The sequence below is a fragment of the Drosophila simulans genome, chromosome 3R (genome assembly GCF_016746395.2).
Source record: "Drosophila simulans strain w501 chromosome 3R, Prin_Dsim_3.1, whole genome shotgun sequence".
NCBI lineage: Eukaryota > Metazoa > Arthropoda > Insecta > Diptera > Drosophilidae > Drosophila > Drosophila simulans.
The window spans coordinates 15,924,548-15,944,026 of NC_052523.2; the positions used below are offsets into that span (position 1 = coordinate 15,924,548).

At 41.5% G+C, this 19,479-nt stretch overlaps 1 protein-coding gene across 3 annotated transcripts; it reads left to right on the forward strand.

Annotated features, from left to right (window-relative positions):
• Positions 1–1,010: 1,010 nt before the first annotated feature.
• LOC6728669 lies at positions 1,011–19,259 on the forward strand. Of its 3 annotated transcripts, none has more exons than XM_016177048.3 (11): positions 1,011–1,151; positions 2,565–2,704; positions 11,731–11,991; positions 15,656–15,762; positions 16,867–16,976; positions 17,042–17,120; positions 17,331–17,428; positions 17,490–17,681; positions 17,743–17,885; positions 18,015–18,160; positions 18,685–19,259. In XM_016177048.3, exons 2-11 carry the CDS (start codon positions 2,627–2,629, stop codon positions 18,797–18,799), a joined length of 1,329 nt encoding a protein of 442 aa, XP_016035328.1. In that variant the 5' UTR covers positions 1,011–1,151; positions 2,565–2,626; the 3' UTR covers positions 18,800–19,259. The 3 variants fall into 3 exon arrangements, with proteins under 3 accessions (XP_016035328.1, XP_016035330.1, XP_016035329.1); XM_016177050.3 differs by having other exon boundaries at positions 11,731–11,976; XM_016177049.3 differs by having other exon boundaries at positions 18,015–19,259.
• The last annotated feature ends 220 nt before the right edge of the window (positions 19,260–19,479 follow it).

A 19,479-nucleotide genomic window follows, 5' to 3' on the forward strand; every position in this document is an offset into this window, starting at 1 on the left:
GTAAAGGCATGTAAGTACTCAAAGAGAGGGAGAGAAATTGGAGAGAGTTTTTAAAAGAGAGTCAGTGCAATGTTCACTTTATAGTAAAATATATCCTCAATAATCCACTACTGGTTTTTTTATAATCAGGCAAGTTGAGTAATTAAAATATGATTCATTATTTTCCAGGCTTTTATTAATAACTTCTTAAAATTACTTGAAATACACCGTTATTTTTATATATTTTACCAACACTGCCTACTCTCTTTTAAGAACACCACCACATTAGAAGTTGGTGCGCATGCGTGAGTAAGAGAAACCTGCGGGCATATCGATTCATTGAAGTCTGCGTTACGCTACAAGTTCCAACAACCACCACTATATAATACACTATTAAAAACCATTTATGCAAGCTAAATTTTCTTAAAATTTAGTGTATGCAAGATATCTAGTACTTGCAAATTTAATTAAACACTTTTGAATTAAGTTGGCATTTTATTATTTATTTTTTTCAAAAAATATTTTCTGATAAAGCATAATTGTAATATACATTGCTTTGAATGGTTAATGGGTATAACAAAAAGCACTTAATGTTCATGTATATTATATTTTCCTAATGGTTGGATATTAAAATATACTGTAAAATAGATATTGACAATAACAAGGAAAGGGCTTTGTTGAAAATGTCTTTTTTTTTTTGAATATTTTTTAAACTTAAAATTAAACTTTTTTTACTGACGCACATTCTAATATTTTTATCAGCAAGCTTGGCGAATTGATAAAAATAGAGAGCAACTGGGCCAAGACGAAGGGAGCTGTTACTTGGGCGCCAAAACCATGGCTTAAATACTTTTTCCAGCGATATGGTAACGCCTTCGATGGCCAGAATGAGTAGGCAAAGTAAAAATGGCCAAAACAAACGAAGATGTGCCCAAAAAGAGCAGCGCAAAGAGAGCGAGAGAAAGAGAGAGTTAAAGCAAAAAGAAACAAAATAAAGCAGCCAAGCTGAAACAGCAAAGCTTGGCTTAGAGCAATTTCCATCTCTGCGATTCAGTTGCCAACAATCTCTCGAGCTGTTAACGTGTCAAGCGGAAAGTTTCCGTGTAAATCCATTTAACAATTGTAGTGCCTTAACGCGTTTCAAAAGTACTAATCTTCAGTGCGGAGTGCAGGTAGCTGAGTAATAGCAAATAAAAACAACTTTTTCGAATAAATAAACACATTCTACAAACGACCCCAACAACAATAAGTAAACAATGAGCTGTTGCATAAAACTTGTTTTCACGTGTTGCTCACACGTCGCTCTGTTGAAAAGAGCAACGAAATGTAAAAACTTTAAAGTGAACAAAAACGAAATAACAAATGAAGTTTAATGATGGAAAACTACTGCTGATTATAGCCAACTTCATGCAAAATAGGTTTAGTTAGTTGAGTGTCTAGCTAACATTTAAATTATGGTATTAAATTGTCTGGAAATTGCGCGAATTTGCGAGTTAGTTGAGTTCTCGTTTCTCGTTTCTCTTCAAGATGCGCTCTTAGCCCAAAACTTAACTCTCTTAACTGCAGCTTCAGATGCGAGTTAAGTTTTTTCATTAACTAATAAAAATGACTAACTTTTTTGCTAAAAGCCTTAGGTTGACTTGAATGGTGGATAATACTGCCCAGCTGCATGAAAATGCTTTAATTATAAAGTTGTTTGATAATGTTAGTTCAGAATTGCGTGTGTAGGTGTGTCAGGCATTTCCGCTTGAGTTTGCTGTTAGAAAAGCTAAATAAATTACATACGAGGGCAATAAATAACTTCAAGCCACAAAAAATAGAAGCATAAATTAAGCTCTTTTTTTTAGATAACATTTTGATATTTAGTTTAACAATAAATATTCAATCTGGTACAAATGTCAATTTTTTTAACGATTGCTTTGCTTTTTAAGCTTTTATGTCACATTTTCAGCAAATGACGTAAGTGGGTCTATTTTTTGTGATCTTTGTGCGGCAAACAAATATATTTTCGAGCAAACTCGTTTGCGGCATTCCAACTCATTGTTTCATTTGATTTGCGAAACACTTTTCCGAGTAAACTCCACTTTGAGGTTTATTCGGCGCGGTTCAATCGGGTCGGGGTCGAGCCGAAAACGAAATCAAAATACGTGAGAATGGGATGGCTGTCTTAGAAACAACTAATCAGATCAAAAAGGGCATATTAAAAGATTAGAAATCCGATGCACTCGAGTCACGTTTGTATACTTAAAAATTTCATAGAAAGTTATGATTCCCAGATTCTCGAAATCATCTCAAAAGGCTTTAAAAAATTAAACTCTCTAGATGAAAACGATGTGATAAATAGAAAATTCATACCTGAGAAGTTATGTTTAGTGCAACTAGGGTTAGCTTTTGTTCTCAGCAGTTGCCTTGAGTCACTCGACGGATGAGTAATTTAGTAGGAATGGGATTTAGCGAATAAAACCCATCAATTCGAATGCAGCTGCAGCCTGACAACTGCGTGAGTTGCATGAAGTGGGCTATAATCAGAACCAGACAATTGCACAATTGCTCAATTGGGTGATAAACGTTCCGCGTAATTGCAGCTGCCCAAAAGGATAACACTACCGCGAACAAAGGCAAACGAAAGACTTAGGAAGCGAACACGATGATGATGACGAAAGGCAAGAGGCCAGATAGCCAGGGCCTTTGGCTCCTGCCCGTGCTGCTGTTTCTGGTTGGACAGGTAAGTGAAAGATAATTAGACCACTTTCTGGACATTTCACTTTTCATTTGCATACAATAATGTTCTGCGACGGCCATGAAAACGGGGTTAACTACCAGGCCCTACTATCTTCTACAATGCCTTTTTCTACCGTATCCATGGCTTGGGCTTGGTCCGAACTGGGCCTCTAGATTTTCCACGGCAATTTTCCAGGGCAGACAAATTAATGAACTCTACATTGACTGCAGCTGGGCCAGTTTATCAATAGCAATTGCCATCGCCGTGACTCCACCACGGTCATAACTATAACTCTGCGGGCAGGCTTAGTGCTCCGATTGCCCGATTCCCCGCCTATCCGCAGTCATACTCCAAATGTGCCACTGACCGATATCTTAACTTTTACCCAGCTGTGCCCCCCTCCTCGCCCTTCCTCACAAGCCCCCCAAAAATTGGTCCATTGTTCGTGAGCGCTTCAGGAGTTTACTAGGTTTTGGTTTCATTTTTTGATTTAGCTTGGTTCGATTTCAGTTTTCCTTTGAAATGGCACAAATCTATCATGGTGAGAGTTGTTAGGGCTCGGCACCAAGTCTGGATTTGGCCGACCGGGGGATTTTTCCTCAGTTTTCACGACACTTCAAGCCAACAATTTGGTTTTGATTAACAATAACTTTTCTCTGAAAATGAATGAGTTTATTTCATTTCAATCTAATAACTCTCATCATATAATATGCTCACATATTTTTCCTTTCCGTATAGCTAAATAACTTTCTGAGCTTGGGAAGTGCTGTATTGTTGTGGACTTTTACTGTATAAAGTGAAGTACTTCTGTTTCTATTGTTTTGCACAAAGTTAACTTAAAACTAAAACCAAAATGCTTGCTGTCACAAAATTATTGATTTTTGACTGGTCAAATGATTTCCTGACACTTGAGCTTTATAAACTTGACAAGATCCGCCCTTGTCGCTGCCCACATCGCCAGGCAAATAATTGATAACGGGTATGTTGAACTATACATCGAAGTCAGCGGCCGTTGGAGAAAATGACATCATGAAATGCCGGGCTTCGGGGTGTGGGCGTCAAAATTCGCTCTCTGGGCTTGGCAAACAAACGGCCTACGGCTAACAGCTTGGCTCGAAAACTTTAAGTACTGGGAAAACAGAGACTGCGCGACCGAGTTAGTTGGCTTTTGGTTAATGCAAAACTCACAAAACCTTGAAGCATACGTAAAAGCAACGGCAAACAAAACGCAGTCTCTTGGGTAATTATCATCTTGTTGGCGATGATGATCATAATGATGACGACGGAGACGATGATATAAGTTTACCCATCGCCGCGTCTGGCCAAAAAGTCAGACAAGTCAGAGAAATACTCATGTAAACAGCAACTTATGCGAAAGTAATTTTCGCCGCATGTGTGCGTGCTGAGTGTCGGTTAAAACTGAAACTTGGCTTGGCTTGCGGTACTCGGCCAACCCGCTTTTCACACTCATTAAACAATAAATGAACTAGCGCCTTTTTCGGCTGGTTTTCAGTTACCCAAATGACTGTTAGCACAGGCTCCAGTAGTTCTCTTTTCCTTCGATTAATATGCTCAACGCACCGTCGTTTTGACATAGAGATGCCCAAAACTAGTAGACGGTTAACTCATTTAAATCGACGCCTTCATTCGGCGTTAAATATTGACTTGCACATTAGCGTGTACTTGTACATATTGTCATTGCCATGTTTTTGTTGTTACGGGCCATTAAAATCAGTTTCAATGTCAGCGAGCAGCGAACAGAAATAAGCTGAAAGCGAATGAAATATGCTAATTCTCGATGCCATCCGATTCAATATGAATATATGGCAATCCATACGTAAATGTGTATATAAGAAACGAATCGGTTTGTATTGCCATGTCGTCATGGCTTTGGCCTGCCAGCAACCAAATAAGAGAACGAACACAACCCACCATTTATTTACGATTCGGTATATGAAGTAAAATGTATAAAAAAAAGAGCTCAGAAAATAAAGCCCAAACAGCGACCAAAAATGTGGCGTATTTGGCCAGAAGTGACGCTTTAAATTCGACCACAGGTAGCTTGTGTTGCGGTTGAAGTTGTGAGGATTAAACAAAATTTTGGAGTTGAGTGCTCTTTTCAGTGGGGAAGAAGCCAAACTATTCAGCCAGGCTTAAGGAAACTTGATCTAACTTATTTTAAAAGCAGGTGCTTAAAATAAAATCGCTCCTAAGTTAACAGAGCGTGAAGCTTAAGTTAGGCAGACAAAAAATATTGTGTACACTAAAGTCATTGAAAATGAATTTGACAAGAACAGATTTCTTATTCTCTTCCATATTTGTGAGTCTTGCAAAACCCGAAATTTCAAGTACAATTATTGATAGGAGTCTTGTTTGCTCTACAAATAGCAATCACGACTTGAAAAAAACTATTGCCTGGAGTGAAGAAACTTGAGCTACCCACTTGATTTGTTTCCTCTGCGAGGGTATCAAAATAAACCGCAAATCCATTCTCGACTGACAAGCACGTGCTTCACAACGGCTGCCAAAAGCCAATTGAAGTGCCCCACAGTGGTCTTAACTCTCGGCCCCTCGATTCTCCTTCTAAATCTTCGACCCTACCTGAATTACAGCTGCGGTTGCCGGCAGGCAGTAAAAAATAAAGCTTTAGTATGCGTATGAATGTGCTCAAAGATATGATTCATTGTTTACTCAGACTTAGTCGCGGATATATTATTCTCAGAACTTTAGATGAGTTAGCAGCAGTGGCCGAGAAAATAACAGGGTAACTTCAAGCAGCCGCCAAACAAAAGACTTAGACAACAAACTCGCTGATTGTCGCGGCCATTTCATTGAAATTCTTTAAGTTCTTATTTAGTTTTTGTTTACCTCTTTTTACGAGTATGAGTTCTAACGGTTTGTGCCAGATACAGTTGGCCAAGATGGTTTTATCAAATTGAGCCGGGACTTATATCGTTTTTGTTTGAGCCGCTGATAACCGCAGAATGCCGAGTGCATATCGGGCCTTAAGTCCGGCCATTATGCTCCAATTAACAGAAAATATGAGCATCGCAAAGACGGCTGCATATTGACCACAAAACTGATCTCCACCGGGTGCAATGAAGTGAACTGCAGTTCTGGCCAAGACCTGGCACCCGTCTCCATAAACCGATCGCCACGCACTGGAGACCGGGGCAATTAGAAGAGCAACCAGTTTGGTCACTGCACGCAACGCCAGTTCAGCACTGGGTTAGTAGTATCGTCGTAGTCTACCAGGTTCGGCTCTGATGTCTGGCCCCTGGACAGGAAGCCATTGCCGTTGCCATAGCCATCCCGTTCACTCGATCGTAGAGATGATGTCGACTTGCCGCGACTGGACCCATTAGATTGAGTGTGCGCAGTTAGATTCTATGGCTCTTTGGTCATAACTCTCGGGGAGTTGGCCAGAAGGAAATTGGCCACCAAATTGTATGTTTATGTCAAAGCCGAACGATTTCAGCACGAAACTGTGTGAGTTTCAGTGGTGACAATTGAGAGATTAAAAAGTCTTTTCATTGGTTATAGAAACAGATTTAAATGCATATTGTATTACTTTCGGTTTCTTATTTTTAATTCAGAAACTGTACGAATCAATGAATCAATGTCTGGATATATTACAAAATATGGATAATATGTATCAAATATTATACTGATTACTGTTTTTTGATATTGCTGGCATCACTGCCGAGCCACTAGCTCTGTGTGACCGGAGTAATACCAATACACTTGGCAAATAACCGAGCCACTGAGTTGGCGCAATTTAACGCCGCGTTGATCCAGCAGTGCGAATTATTTTGCTCAATGCTGAGCGGATCGGTGTAGCGTGAAATTCATTAAAATTTATGCAAAAGTGTTTGGCATATTGGGTCATCGGTGGTCGCAAGTACGGAGAAAGTTCTTTCTTTTGTTTGACTTTGGCTGACACTGCCTGCGGCTGGGCTAGCACATGTTCATTATTTGATTAACTTGCATTGTTCACCTGCAGGTTTGCTCTGCTTCTCTGCGTTCTCCGCCAGACCGTCAGTCAGTCGACAGTAACAGAAAAAAAAACAATTTAGCAATTGTTTTTACCTTTGTTTTTCTGCTCCAGCTTCGGTGGCCCGAGGTAAAAGTAGGTTTTATTTGAAACTAATGGGAAAAACTATTCCCCAGTTCTGCTTTCCTCCTCGCTGCACGGCCGACTGTCATTGAAGCCCAGGGCATTTTGGGTAATTTTCAACTCAGTATGGGACTTGGCCTGGCTTTCAAATTCTGTCCAAGATGATGCGCATGGAAAGTGCACATTTATGAAAATTGCAGACACACCGAGGGCAGTTTTTTGGTTTTTGTTTTCTTGGTTTTTGGTTCGGCTGCTGGGAACTAACTTTTTCAAAATGTGTTTTTCGTGCAGCCAAACTTTTGTCAGCAATTAAGGCGATGACCAAAGAAAGTGTGACAGCTTTGATGCCAACTCAGAATCACGATAAGCGATTGTTTCAATCAAGTAAATGATGACTAGGGGGTAATGTCTAAAACTTTAAATGAAAGTTTGGACTGCCAATGCACGTTGGGTGACCTTTTTTGTGATAAGTTTTAGGGTTGAAACGACAATCTAAAATCGAAAATGTCTATTACCAGGCTATTAGTTCTTGAAAGTAAAAAAACATGTATAATGGATTTTAAATTATTTGATAATTCGATGTTTTGGGTAACAGAGCTAATTTCTTTAACAATAACCTTTAAGGTTAGGCTCTATATGCATTACTTAAAGATTAAACACAAAAGATATTAATGAAGATGCACTTCGGACCTCAAAATTGGCTTTAACCATGTAGTGAAATGATGATGAGAACATTCGGATAAAAGAAGTGCCCTTTCTTGGCCGCCAAAAGGAGGCTAATTCAATTAAAGAAAACTTTCAAAACATGGCAAGCCCTTGTAAGCATCAAGAATAGAAAGTACTTAGCATAATTTCCTAGCTGGTCGGAGCGAAACTCATTAAAAGAAGACATTGGACGGGGCTACTGCTTTTTCGGAACTGGATTCTTCTGCGGACCATCGATAAATAAGCAACATAAATAACAACGCAGAGAACACACCGTTTGGAATGTTGTTCAGCAATATTTTCTAGAAGCTACAAAGCTTTTCTATTGAAGACCTTTCAACGGGCTCCTAACAAAAGGCCAGACATATGATTTGGATTTTGGGAATGAAGAGGGAGCTGGGCGGCGAACAAGTGCTTATTATTATATTAATGGTACGACAGCGTTTCATTATGAGCCGCACACAATTGACCCACCGAATCGGTGGAAGGGTCGCCGCCAGAACGTGCAGACCCGCTGACAGAGAGTCAAAAGGTGGGGCCAACAGGTAACCACCACCATGGAGGAACCATCGCGGGTCCAAGCGACGTGCCATGGAATTAGCGCGTCAGAACTTCAATGGAAAGAGCGCGCCGGCAATTGAAATTTAATTGAAGCCGCTGCGACATTAATTGCCCACGGCCTTTCCTCTTTCTGCTGCTCAATGTGTTTGTTTATCTATCGGTGAACCCTAACTCCTAGCTCCCATCTCCTGACCAAAAGATAAAACCGTTGGAAAAACCCTTTCAGCTGTCACTTCACTCGCCGTTTGCATTATATAATCAGGCAAAGCTCGAAACGGGTTTCCTCCACCGGCGATGTCAGCTTCATTAAGCTTTTCGGCCAGGTCCAAGCCGATAAAGCTGAAGCTCTGGCCAAAAAGCCACAACCGCCACATAAATACGCTCCCATCTGGAGTTTTTCGCGGTACTGTAATGCGAGTTAAACGGCAATTTATGCGCTGCCAGCGAAAATACCGTGACAATTTGCAATCAGCAAGCATTCGCTGGACTCTTGGCCATCTGAAAACCAGGCTTAGTCTTAGTTGGAGTTGGCTAGGCTTGGCCCGGACTTTATGTTATAATTTACTTCGATCCGAGCTTTATTGCCCGAGCGCCACATAGCGGAAATTCAAATGCACGCGAAATATGTATGCGACTCCCCACCTTTTGTTATGCACGAGTTTTTTGTTTTTCAGCTTCTAAGCCAAACTGGCAGCACATGTTTTTCGACTCCCAGCGATCGGAATATGTTTGGCAATCTACTTCGGCCAGCTATGCGCAGCTGCATTTGTGCTATTGGAGATTGTATCGCTCGACTAAAAATCTGAAATCATGGAAAAAAAATAATAAAACTTCGCTGGCTCTTGTGAAATATTTAAGTTAAAGGAAACACACCCTGACTGGCTGGCTGGCAGCGTAAATTGAGTGGAATTAGCAGTTCACATAAATCACAATCACATTTAATTGCCCAAGCTAAGAAGGTGCTCAAGTTTTACGTCCCAAAAACTATATGGGAATCTATGATATTGAGTGCTTGCAGAATATTCATCTATACTATTCCTTGTTACTTTTAAGATAAACCATGTTAGTTAACATGCAGTGTTAAATTGTTGTAATTTCCAAGTTTATACGGTTGTTTTTAATATTTATTTATGACTTTAGAATGGTAAATTTACTTTTCCCAGATCTAAAATCCACATGTGATCTTTCATACCATACCTAAGGTATTACATCTGCGCAAGGTGCTACTCAAAACTTTATTGTCCAATTATAAAAAAAAAGCAAACACATTCATTTGTCTGCAGACACATAAATACTAATTCGGTTTTATGACAGATCATTAAATCGTTCGCCCAATAGCTCCAACTTAATTTCCCATGTTTTCCAGCATTTTCAGGGCGGTCCCCCAACCGCCCCAGGCAGAGCTCCATTTTTCACTTAAAGTCTTGCAGTTTTGTCATTCTTAAGCAGATAATTGCTCGGGCAAAAAAAAGAAATACAAACGAGTTGGCCTTCCTGTACTAATTGCCCACGTCACTTGGCTTAATAGCTAAGCTGCTTAAATGCGGCGGTACGAACACTTTTAGTTTATGGCCTGACCCCTTGCAGCCATATAAATCACATCCATCTGGGGCTCCGCTTAATGATCCTGGGCGAGTCCGCCAGTCTTTTGGGTCTCCGCATCTGGTTCCAGCTGCGTTTCGATTTTGCGATACGATTTTGCATGCGGTTCGGTGCGGGCAAGGCAAAGGAGTAGGAATTTGTGAGAAATCACTCGGCCGTAGTGTCCTGCGGGGAAAATCCATCAAGCCAAATGCCGCGGCTCACTGCCTCATTGGCCATGGCGTGACTGGCAGCGCAAGTGTCTAATTGTATTTGGGTTTGCGTTTGGTTTTTTTTTTCCTATTCCTATTCCTATTTTTTGCCCCAACCACAATCAGAGCGTGTTGCATAATACAATAGCGGAGTGCTGTACTTTGGGTTAGCTATTTTAACAAGCCGCCGCCACACTCGAAACGATAGTGAAACGAGCATGCAAAAACTATTTTAATTGACTGCCGCTTGCAGTTGGCGAGAAGAAAAACAAAAAAAAGCAGCAAACTAAATGCAAAAATCCATGCAAAACAATTGCCTTTTCGCCGAGCGACAAATTGTCATGGGAGTTCGCCATAGTCGCTCTGGGGACCCACTCATGTGACCCTCGCGGCGCATTGAACTCCCGATCGACGGAGACGGTGGGGATCCACCAACCACCATCGCATTGTCATTGTCTCTCCTCTGGATTTGTGTTTTTTTCTTTTGATTAAAGTGGCCGGCGCATTGAGATACAATAAATTGCTGATGGCATGCAAAGTGGATGTTCTAGTTGCCATAGAAAGTGGCACACTGGCCAACATGCTTTTGGCACTGTCAGCGTTTTGGAGCTGGTAACTGGGTCATCCGGCTGCATTTCACCTGACGCACAGTAGCAGCATTGCAGCGGGCGGCGGATGATCGGATGGGAAATTAATTGCTTCAATGACTGCACAAAATTTCATATTTTTCTCTTTTTGGCAAGCCTGGCAAAGGGCGAACGGGATGCTGCCACTCTGTGCCTTTTGAAAGTAAATATAAATCAAAAGCCTTTCGCCTGGGACAGAAACTGGGATCAGGCTGTCCAAGGGAAATCCCCTCGATTTGGACAGCGCCCGAGGGCCGGCGAAACGTGAGCCCAGTTGGACCACAAAGGCGGTGTCTGGGCGATTGTCATGACATGGCTTACTTAACTTTGGCGCGGCTTATCTAGCGCCTGCACTCGAAAAAGTTATTTTTATTTATAGTTCTTCAATTTCAATTTAAATCCTTATAAGAGTTTAAAGTCTGCCTGCCAGCTTTAACAAACAAGCAAGCATGCTTACCAGCAAACGAGTTCGTGTCTTAAGTCTTTCATTTGTCAAACGGAAGTAGACATATGTGAAATAATTCTGGCAGCCAGTGACTTTTATATGCAAATTAAGAACACAACTGAATCGTTTTGGTTCTAATTGGTGCCATAGAAGTTTGAGTATTGGTACAGGTTTATTATAGAGTCCAACACAAATATGAAAGTGCAATAACCTTCTCCTCGCTTAAGGAAATCATAATCCCTCAAAATCTTTTTAATCGAATTCCTAGAATTGTGGCTTACTATGTTCTTAACTTTTTCGGGTGTACCCACTTCATTCTTTGTACCGTCATGCCCTAACGTTCTGCGGCTCTAAAGCTGGAGCACAAATTCAATTATCACGACGGAGCGACAGCAGCCCAAGTCGAGCACGCCAATAAATTATCTTAGAGCCAAATGCCTTTGACAGTGCGCTCGACTGTAAGCTGTAAACTGACCCAAAACGTGCAGAACTTTGGCAGCTGTGTTCTGGCCCAAAGTTCTGGCCAATCTCCGGGTCCGTGTGCGATGCCTTTGCCTTTTTGCAATTAATTGCGACTACGGCTGACTCTTTGGCTAACCATTTAAAATTAATTTGAATTTTCCTCTTTGGCTGCTGTTTCCACTGTGTTTGTCCAATGAGTTGGCATTAATTTGCGGTCCGTGTTAGTGTTAGTTCCCAGGGTCCAGAAATCGGGTCAAAGTTATTAACCAGAGAAGATGGTAGACATGCCTAACGCTTTTCGCATTTCGTATTCATTGCAGGTCACAACACAGGAACCACCGGCTTCCCCATCCGAATTTGCCCCCCATGTTACGGCCACATGCAAGGCGGGCACAATGAACATCAAGGTGAAGATGAGCTCCGGCTACACGGGAGCCGTCCACGTCCGGGACTATCGCACTCCCGGCTGCATGGCCATGGGCGATGGCAGCGACCAGGTGGCTTTTAGCCTCAATCTGTGGGCCAAACAGGGCGCCAGCGACTATTGTGGCATCCTGGTCAGCAACGTGAGTGGGAGCAATGTAAGCATAACAACCCGCGCTTCTCTAACGAATCTAATCACTAAACTATGCACAACTTAATGTTGCGGTTGGAAAAATATCTTTAATTCTGTCAAAATTTCCAAAATATACTTAAAAGAAAGAAGGGCTAATAGAAAGAAGGGCTAATAGAAAATAGAATGCTATTAAATAAAGTCAAAGTTCATGGGAGTAAAGTAGTACTCTACTTTTCAAACAAACAATGTGGTAAAGATGGTTCATTAAGAACATTGCATACTTTTTGCTAATACCATATAATTAGGTAATGTAATTGTGTGTAAAATTATACAGAACACCGTAAAGATACTTTGCAAAGTAATTGACGAAAACCAACTTAGAGAGACCGCTTTATCAGCAATTGCCATTCAGTTACCAACACAGCCAGAAAGTTCGTGTCTTAAGTCTTTCGTTTACCACCTTCGCGTTGACAAATTGCAAATTAATTTCGTCAGGCAGCCAGTAAAATTGCCAAATTACCACCAAAATTCAGGCACTGAGTTGGTGCAAAGACCCCGCCAAAAATCCACCAACTGTGAACTATGAGGCAATCCTCGGGCAGCTGGAAAACTGCCGATCCAAGACAACAGACACAAGAGCTTCAGTCTGAATGAAAGACCAACAAATGGGGGTCTAGATATACCTGATGCCAAGGTCTGAGGCCTTGTCTGGCTAAAAAGGGCACGCATGTGCATAAATTTTAGCCCGCCTATCGGCCATGTACTTGAGTCTTGGCCCCAAATCAACGCAAATCAGCTAAGACGCTACCCTGGTCGCCTGGCCTGGTCGACGTTGCAGTCAATCTATATAGTAACGATGGCAATAAAAATCAAGTTTAATCCTACGTGCATCACAGGCGTTGACAGCCGGCGACTGCAATTCCGTGTGGGTCTGATCCGGCTTTTTCCACTCGTACACGCACTCGAACAATTGCCAGACAAAGGCAAATCGCATTAGCCATAGTGCCCTGTGGCCCAGTGCAATGCGTTGAAATGCAAATTATCCATATCCATAGGGCTGACTGCCAGATGCTTATAAGTACAAGCACATACAACATTATTAATTGCAATGTCAAATCCGAAGGACCGCACCCTGTATTCCAATTTTTCCCCCTCTAGACAGTCAGTTAATGTTAAAAAAAAAAAAAACTAGAGCCCGGCTTTCGTTGATGGGGAGATTTGCAGCTTCAAGGCCCACCTTCCTTTCGGGATGCGAACAAAAAAAAGGGGAGGTCCCCCATAAAATTAAATCACGCTTATCGCAACTGCGGCTTGAATTTTATTTTTACGTGTACACAAACGCGCATATAGTCACAGCTTATGTACAGTGTTGTACAGTAAACCAGGAGTACATTAAACCTTTGTTTTAATTGTTTAAGTTCCTAGTAAGCACTTAGTTTTGAAACAGGCATAGCCAAATATACCCAGGTGGGTTATCTCGACTTTGTGGGCCTGTGTTGCGTTAATGAGTTCACGTAGTCGATGCTCCACTGTACCTTAATGTTCGCTGGCTGTTCTGAAAGGGAGTGCCTTGGCAGCTTGCGCCGGCGTCTAGTTTTCAGCTGCAGACGGCGGATTTCACATGCCCAGACACGGCTTTCCACGCTTCGACTTTGACAGCATTCCAAGCCTCTGTTGTGGTTGTTGTGGCTGTGGATGTTGTGGATGTTGGATTCGATGTTGTTGTGCCGGCTGCGTGGAATTTGTGTCAAAAGAATTGTTTTTGTGGCGGCGGCAATTTCGATTCTATTTCTTGGCAAATATTTTTCGAGCGGCTTTAATTGCTGCGGCGAAATGCCTTCACAGCTGACCTTGGCCAGCTAAAAATACCGACTGCAGTCGACCACTTTCGCCCTCGTCTCTGCAGCTTCACCAGTACCTCTACTCGTACTCCTCACTCCCACCTCAAGATATCTTTAAATCTGCTCCGGAGCAGCTGGCAGAGCATGAAATTGGCGCTGACAATGGCCAAGACGCCCAACAATTTTTACATAAAGATCAAGACATTCGAGGCATTGTGGCTCGGCTGGCGTACTTGAACTTATTTTTCTTATTACGGGCACTATTATTGTTATTATTTCTATTTTCGCTCCTGCTGCGAGTGGGTTGCCCCAGTCGAGATTGTTTGCCATTATTTGATGATGGCAGCTATGGTTCTTTGTCTAGCACCATTATATACATTTAAATGTTAATTGCGAATGCAATATACAAAGACCGTAGTAGGCAGTTGCCGCAAGATAATTTGCCATCGGGCAATTTCAACACATTTAGAAGACAGGTAATGGGAGTCGCTCATAGAGTCTACTTAGGTTTATTTTCTATGGCTGGGGAGGGAATCAACTTTGCCATTTTCCTTGGCCATTGATAATAACCCGATAATGAGCTCATCCGCTGCGGCATGCAACTGCGTGATGCATGAGTTGGGCAACAGATTGTGACATCACAACGTTCCCCACCAATGGAGCGCTAGAGCTCTGCGACCATCGAAGGTATTTATGTATGACCACTGCGATATGTTGTGTTTATTTATTTGCTAACTGCTTTAACTGGCCACTGACCACCAAGCTCTAATCAAGCCAAACCCCATTCATCAAAAACTTTAATACCCTGACAAGTGGAGGCGTACGATTAAACCAATAACAGCGAGTTAATATAATGTATTTATAAAATAATAGATTTACTCACACAAGTATTTACTGACTTCCATTGACACTTATTTACTGGGCAGAGCAAACAGGTTTAACTGCCAGCTGGCGTAAAAATGACAAAGAAACGTGTACTTTTTGTACATCTCTTTTTATGGAAAGCTGTTGCGGGTCAAGGTCGTGGTGTAATATTGGAAAAAAATATACAAAAAGCTTCATAACAAATGTTTTCAAGCCTTAGGCAACAGTTAGAGCAATTACCTCGGAAGATCTTGGCCAGCCGAGCGCAGAGATTCTTGGAACAGTTGCCCATCTGCAGTCACATTCCGCTGCACAAGCCAGCTGCAGATGATATTCAAAATGATTCTAAAATAATTACCGAAATCCATGATAGCATGGCCGTATCTGAGCAAACCAACAGCAGCTGAAGAGCAATCAGAGTCAGAGGGAAAAACTAACTACTAAGCTAAGGAGAAAATAAACAACTGGAAAATGCGTCACACTTGGCGGCATTTTGCATTTCCTCGTTGTGCGATTGCATCATGTGACAATTAACATGCCACAAGTGCAAGTTGCAACCGTGCTGTTAAGGCAGCCACTTACAGTCAAAGAAATTTGTGGAAGGCCACAAGATGCGTAAAATTCAAGTAATATTAAACAGTACTATTTGCCTTCTTTTTAAATAAATTCAAGAAGAAATACTTTTTTTATATTTAGAATTCAAGTTAAGACCTGAATAATAAATTATTAATTCCTTTGATATCCTTCATATCGAAAGGCAATCTTAGACACATAGTTTAGAATGCATTTTTGCAAGTGAGTTGACTGAAACGAAATGCTCCTGTTTTATGGTTAAAGCCTAAGCATAAATTGGGACCTAACTCGCCTTTTCCAACCAATCAACATTAACGTCATGGGCATAAAGATTTTAATAACCGGCAATTAAATGAACTATCCCCCTCATCTATCCACCCATCCATCCATTCGATACGGAATCCCCCGCAGCGAACGGAGGAGCGCTCCATCCAACTGGCCGTGCGTGTGCACAAGACCCTGGAATTGGCGGACGATAAGTTTTATGTGATTACCTGTGGCAAATCGGGCTATGCGCGGTAAGTAGAATCCGAATGCGAATGCTTAACCTGTCTAGACAATTGCACTTAAGTTTGGCTCCGATCTGTTCTGTTTCGGCTACGATGTACAACGCTTTACTAGCTGTGTGTGCTGTAATTTTTGGTCAAGCTTCCGTCAGTCCCAAGTGCTGGCCAATTTCCAGAGACTCGACGGCGGCAAATCAAATGGCAAATTGTGCTTCGATTTGGCGATGCAGGCATGTAGGTGTTGCTCTTAGCCCACCATTTGCCATTGTTCGCATTTCTTTCTGCCTTTTGCGGAACTAGAACTCCAAGGCCATTGAGCTTTGGGCCACACAATTCTTAACGATTTTTTCACTCCATCACCACTTTTGTGCGGGCCAGAAAAAAAAAGGAGAGAAAGAGAATTATTTCCCCAAAATGGCAGAATAATCAACAAATTTATAGTGCTTACTGGGCAGCAGTTCAATTAACGGTAAACGGTCTTGAGAAGGCCCGATAATGATCTTGAGGTGAACGAAAAACAATTTAATTTACCTTCTCGCCTCGCGGCTCATTTGCATAATGCCAATGACTTTGCTCGACTGCCATTGCGATTGCGACTTACGCAACTCTTTCTCAGCTAAAATTCATTTAAAATCCCCACTGAGATGCCACTAATGCTAATACCATCACAAAAACCTCGGATGGGAAATAAAAATGGCATTAAAAACGGTTTTCCAAAACGTTGCGCTCTGTTAAGTCCGGAAAAAAGCAAAGAAATTGTTAACAGAATTTGTGTGGTAAACGCAAACATTAAAATCGTGCTGGCAGCCGGTGGTACAAGGCGAACAACAAATAGTTTTAGACGTGTGTACACATACATATATTATTGTATCACGGCTTATCTGGCCCACAAAACAACTGTCTATAGCGCAATGACCGGCAATTGCAATTGCAATTGCATAATTGCAGAACTTGCAGTTGCAATTGAAGCTTCGCCCAAAGCTTTTGGGTCTATTGGCTACGATTTTAATTAGCCGCCAGCCGTACGGAGTAATTAAAGAGCCATATACCGTTAAACCCAACCTGCTCGTATAATAAACCTTTATGAAACCACCGATCCCACTACTTTTTCCCCAGCGATGACAACGCCCATGTGGTGCTCAAGTTCCTGGAGAACGATCATAGAGTGCGTGAGACGGTCTACGGTCACGAGTACAAGATCCGCGCCGAGTTCTCCAAACCAAACGGTGGGTATTCCCAGCCCCTGGGCTTTCGATACTTAACGCTACTCTCATATTATTACCATCCTCAGATACCTATGGACTGCGTGTGGGCAACTGCTTTGCCTTTGATAAGAAGAACAGGACCCAAAAGCTCACCGACGACAGCGGGTAAGTCCATTTACACCTCGATTATTCAAAAATCTCTACCATAATGCAAAGGTACACTGTAAAAACGTGTAATAAACGTGTAAACTTTTGAAAATACATGAAGTAAAACATCAGCAGAACACAAAGCACAGATATTAAAAAATTAGCAGTTTTTAAATATTATTTCCAGTGTAAGCTCATTCCATACTTATGATTTCTATTCCCTTAAAGCTGCCCCTATGATTCGAAGATCATCAGCCGTTTTGTGCCCACAGCAGATGGACGAGCTGCCGAGGCGGTGCTCTCCTCGATGTTCAAGTTCCCCGAGGGTAGGACCTGGAATTTTCACCCGATTAGGCCAGATACTAACTTTCTCTGCCATAATTTTAGGATCTGAGGTGCATCTGCAGTGCGATGTGATCCAGTGCTATGGTCGCTGTGTGGAGATCGATGACTGCAACGACGTGGCTCTGGCTGGATTTGGCAAGGGCACCAATGGACCCCGGAAATTTGGTCCAAATGAGGAGGGATCCAGCTTGGCTGGAACCACTGTCTTTGTGCTCGATCCCGCCGAGGCTAGATGTGAGTTTAGCCGCTGAAAGTCTGGGTTATTTATGATATTTATTTTATTGTATCTGTGCAGTGATCTCGGGCAATTGCGAGGATGGCATACGACCCAGTTGGCTGCTGTGGCTAACCATCACCCTGGGCGTACTCTTCCTGATCATGCTGCTGATGAACATCTTCCTCTGCACGGCCATGAGCTGCAGTTGTGCCAATACAGAGGTAATAAATCTGACGTTTATAGGTGCACAGAGATAAATCAGAGTTTAATCAGGAACCTCTTTTTCTCTGTGTACCCTATGAAATAGCCTAGTTATTCCGCTGTTCTAACCCATTCAAAAACACTTGCAGATCATCGAGAAGGAGCCATCGATTATCGAGGAGTACGATCCGTATCGCAGTTGGCATGGCAGTCAGTACGGATCCCGCTATTCGCTCCATGGCAGGGATGCCCACAAGGGCTACACCAGCGGTGGCTCCACGATACACTCAAATAGGTCTGATAGATATTAAGCTGCCTCCACAAAACAATCAAACAGAAAACACACACCACACACCTCTATTCTACACTTCAAAATGCATCTGATCTGCTCTCGCAAATTATTTTCTGGTTGCTGTGGAGCCACACACACAATACAAAAACTAAAGCATGCCAACAAAGTATCTTGTATCTGCGTATCTCTATGTATCGTATATATATATATATATATCCTGGACCGCAAAGACAAAAAACCAACAATTACAACACAACAGATCACAAAAACAGAACAATCAAAAACATAGAATGAAAAACCATTTCGTGCCTAGTACTGCAACTGTAATTAACCGATAGTAATTTGCATTTGTATACTGTATCTTTAACTAACTCTCCGCCCCTATATAAAAAAAAGACAAATGGATAACTAACTGCCAATTTAAAGAGCTGCTAACTAATCTGTCTTAAAGAACCTCTTTGATCCCCTACTTTCTGCAATTTGAAATGTATTGTATTAAATCCAAACTTATCCAACGTACTTCGAAGGTCGATGCCAATCGATAATGATAACGATTATGCAATTGTGCATTCGCGTCCAGGCTCTAGACATTCCACGTTACACGGACAGCGCGCCCATCGGGGACCGCCCAGTAATATATGATCAGATCCCAATCGATACGCGACCATATTGAAAACTAATTGTTTAAGCTAGCTTAAGTGTTTCCAACTCTCCATCTCGAGTTCTGAGTCTCAAATGTACATAACTACGTGAAAATGCTAGCCGACCTGCAAGTTTTCCAAATTTTCTCCAAACCGATGGTGGAGACGAGATGCCGCTGTAAAATACTAAACTAAACGTACTAAAGTTCTCTTTGCCTAATTTTAATTCAACCACGTAACATAAGTCATTAGTCTGTCATAAGTGCGAACGAATGTGTATTAGTGAAATGTTTCAACTACTTGTAAAAATAAACAAAGGCAGGCCAACAAAATTAATTTAAAGTATAAAGTCTACAATATAGTCTAAAATGTTAAGAAACAAACATTTGGCAAATGCGTTAAACGTACGAATTGTAATTATTTAAAATGTAATCATTTAATTTAATAAAAACTAAAAGGTACAACTAAAGTGTTTTATTTAGTTTTGGTATGCTCACAAAATCATAGAGCTTGCTTTGCAGTGTCCAAGTGACTAATTGAAGAGGACTAAATATAAGCGATTTAATAGTTTTGGGATAATTATAAATGTATAAAATTTGACGTGTTTATAGTTTTAGGTTTTCCATGAAACAAAGTGCATATCGTATGCTCAGAAGGCCTAAAAGTATGCAATACTTTTTG

Excerpts from the sequence above, each read along its gene's own strand:
- LOC6728669 (XM_016177048.3), top strand. The coding sequence starts at position 2,627 with ATGATGATGACGAAAGGCAAGAGGCCAGATAGCCAGGGCCTTTGGCTC. Across the intron at positions 16,977-17,041 it reads CGAGTTCTCCAAACCAAACG|ATACCTATGGACTGCGTGTG; the intron begins GTGGGTATTCCC and ends TACCATCCTCAG. Across the intron at positions 17,886-18,014 it reads GCAGTTGTGCCAATACAGAG|ATCATCGAGAAGGAGCCATC; the intron begins GTAATAAATCTG and ends AAACACTTGCAG.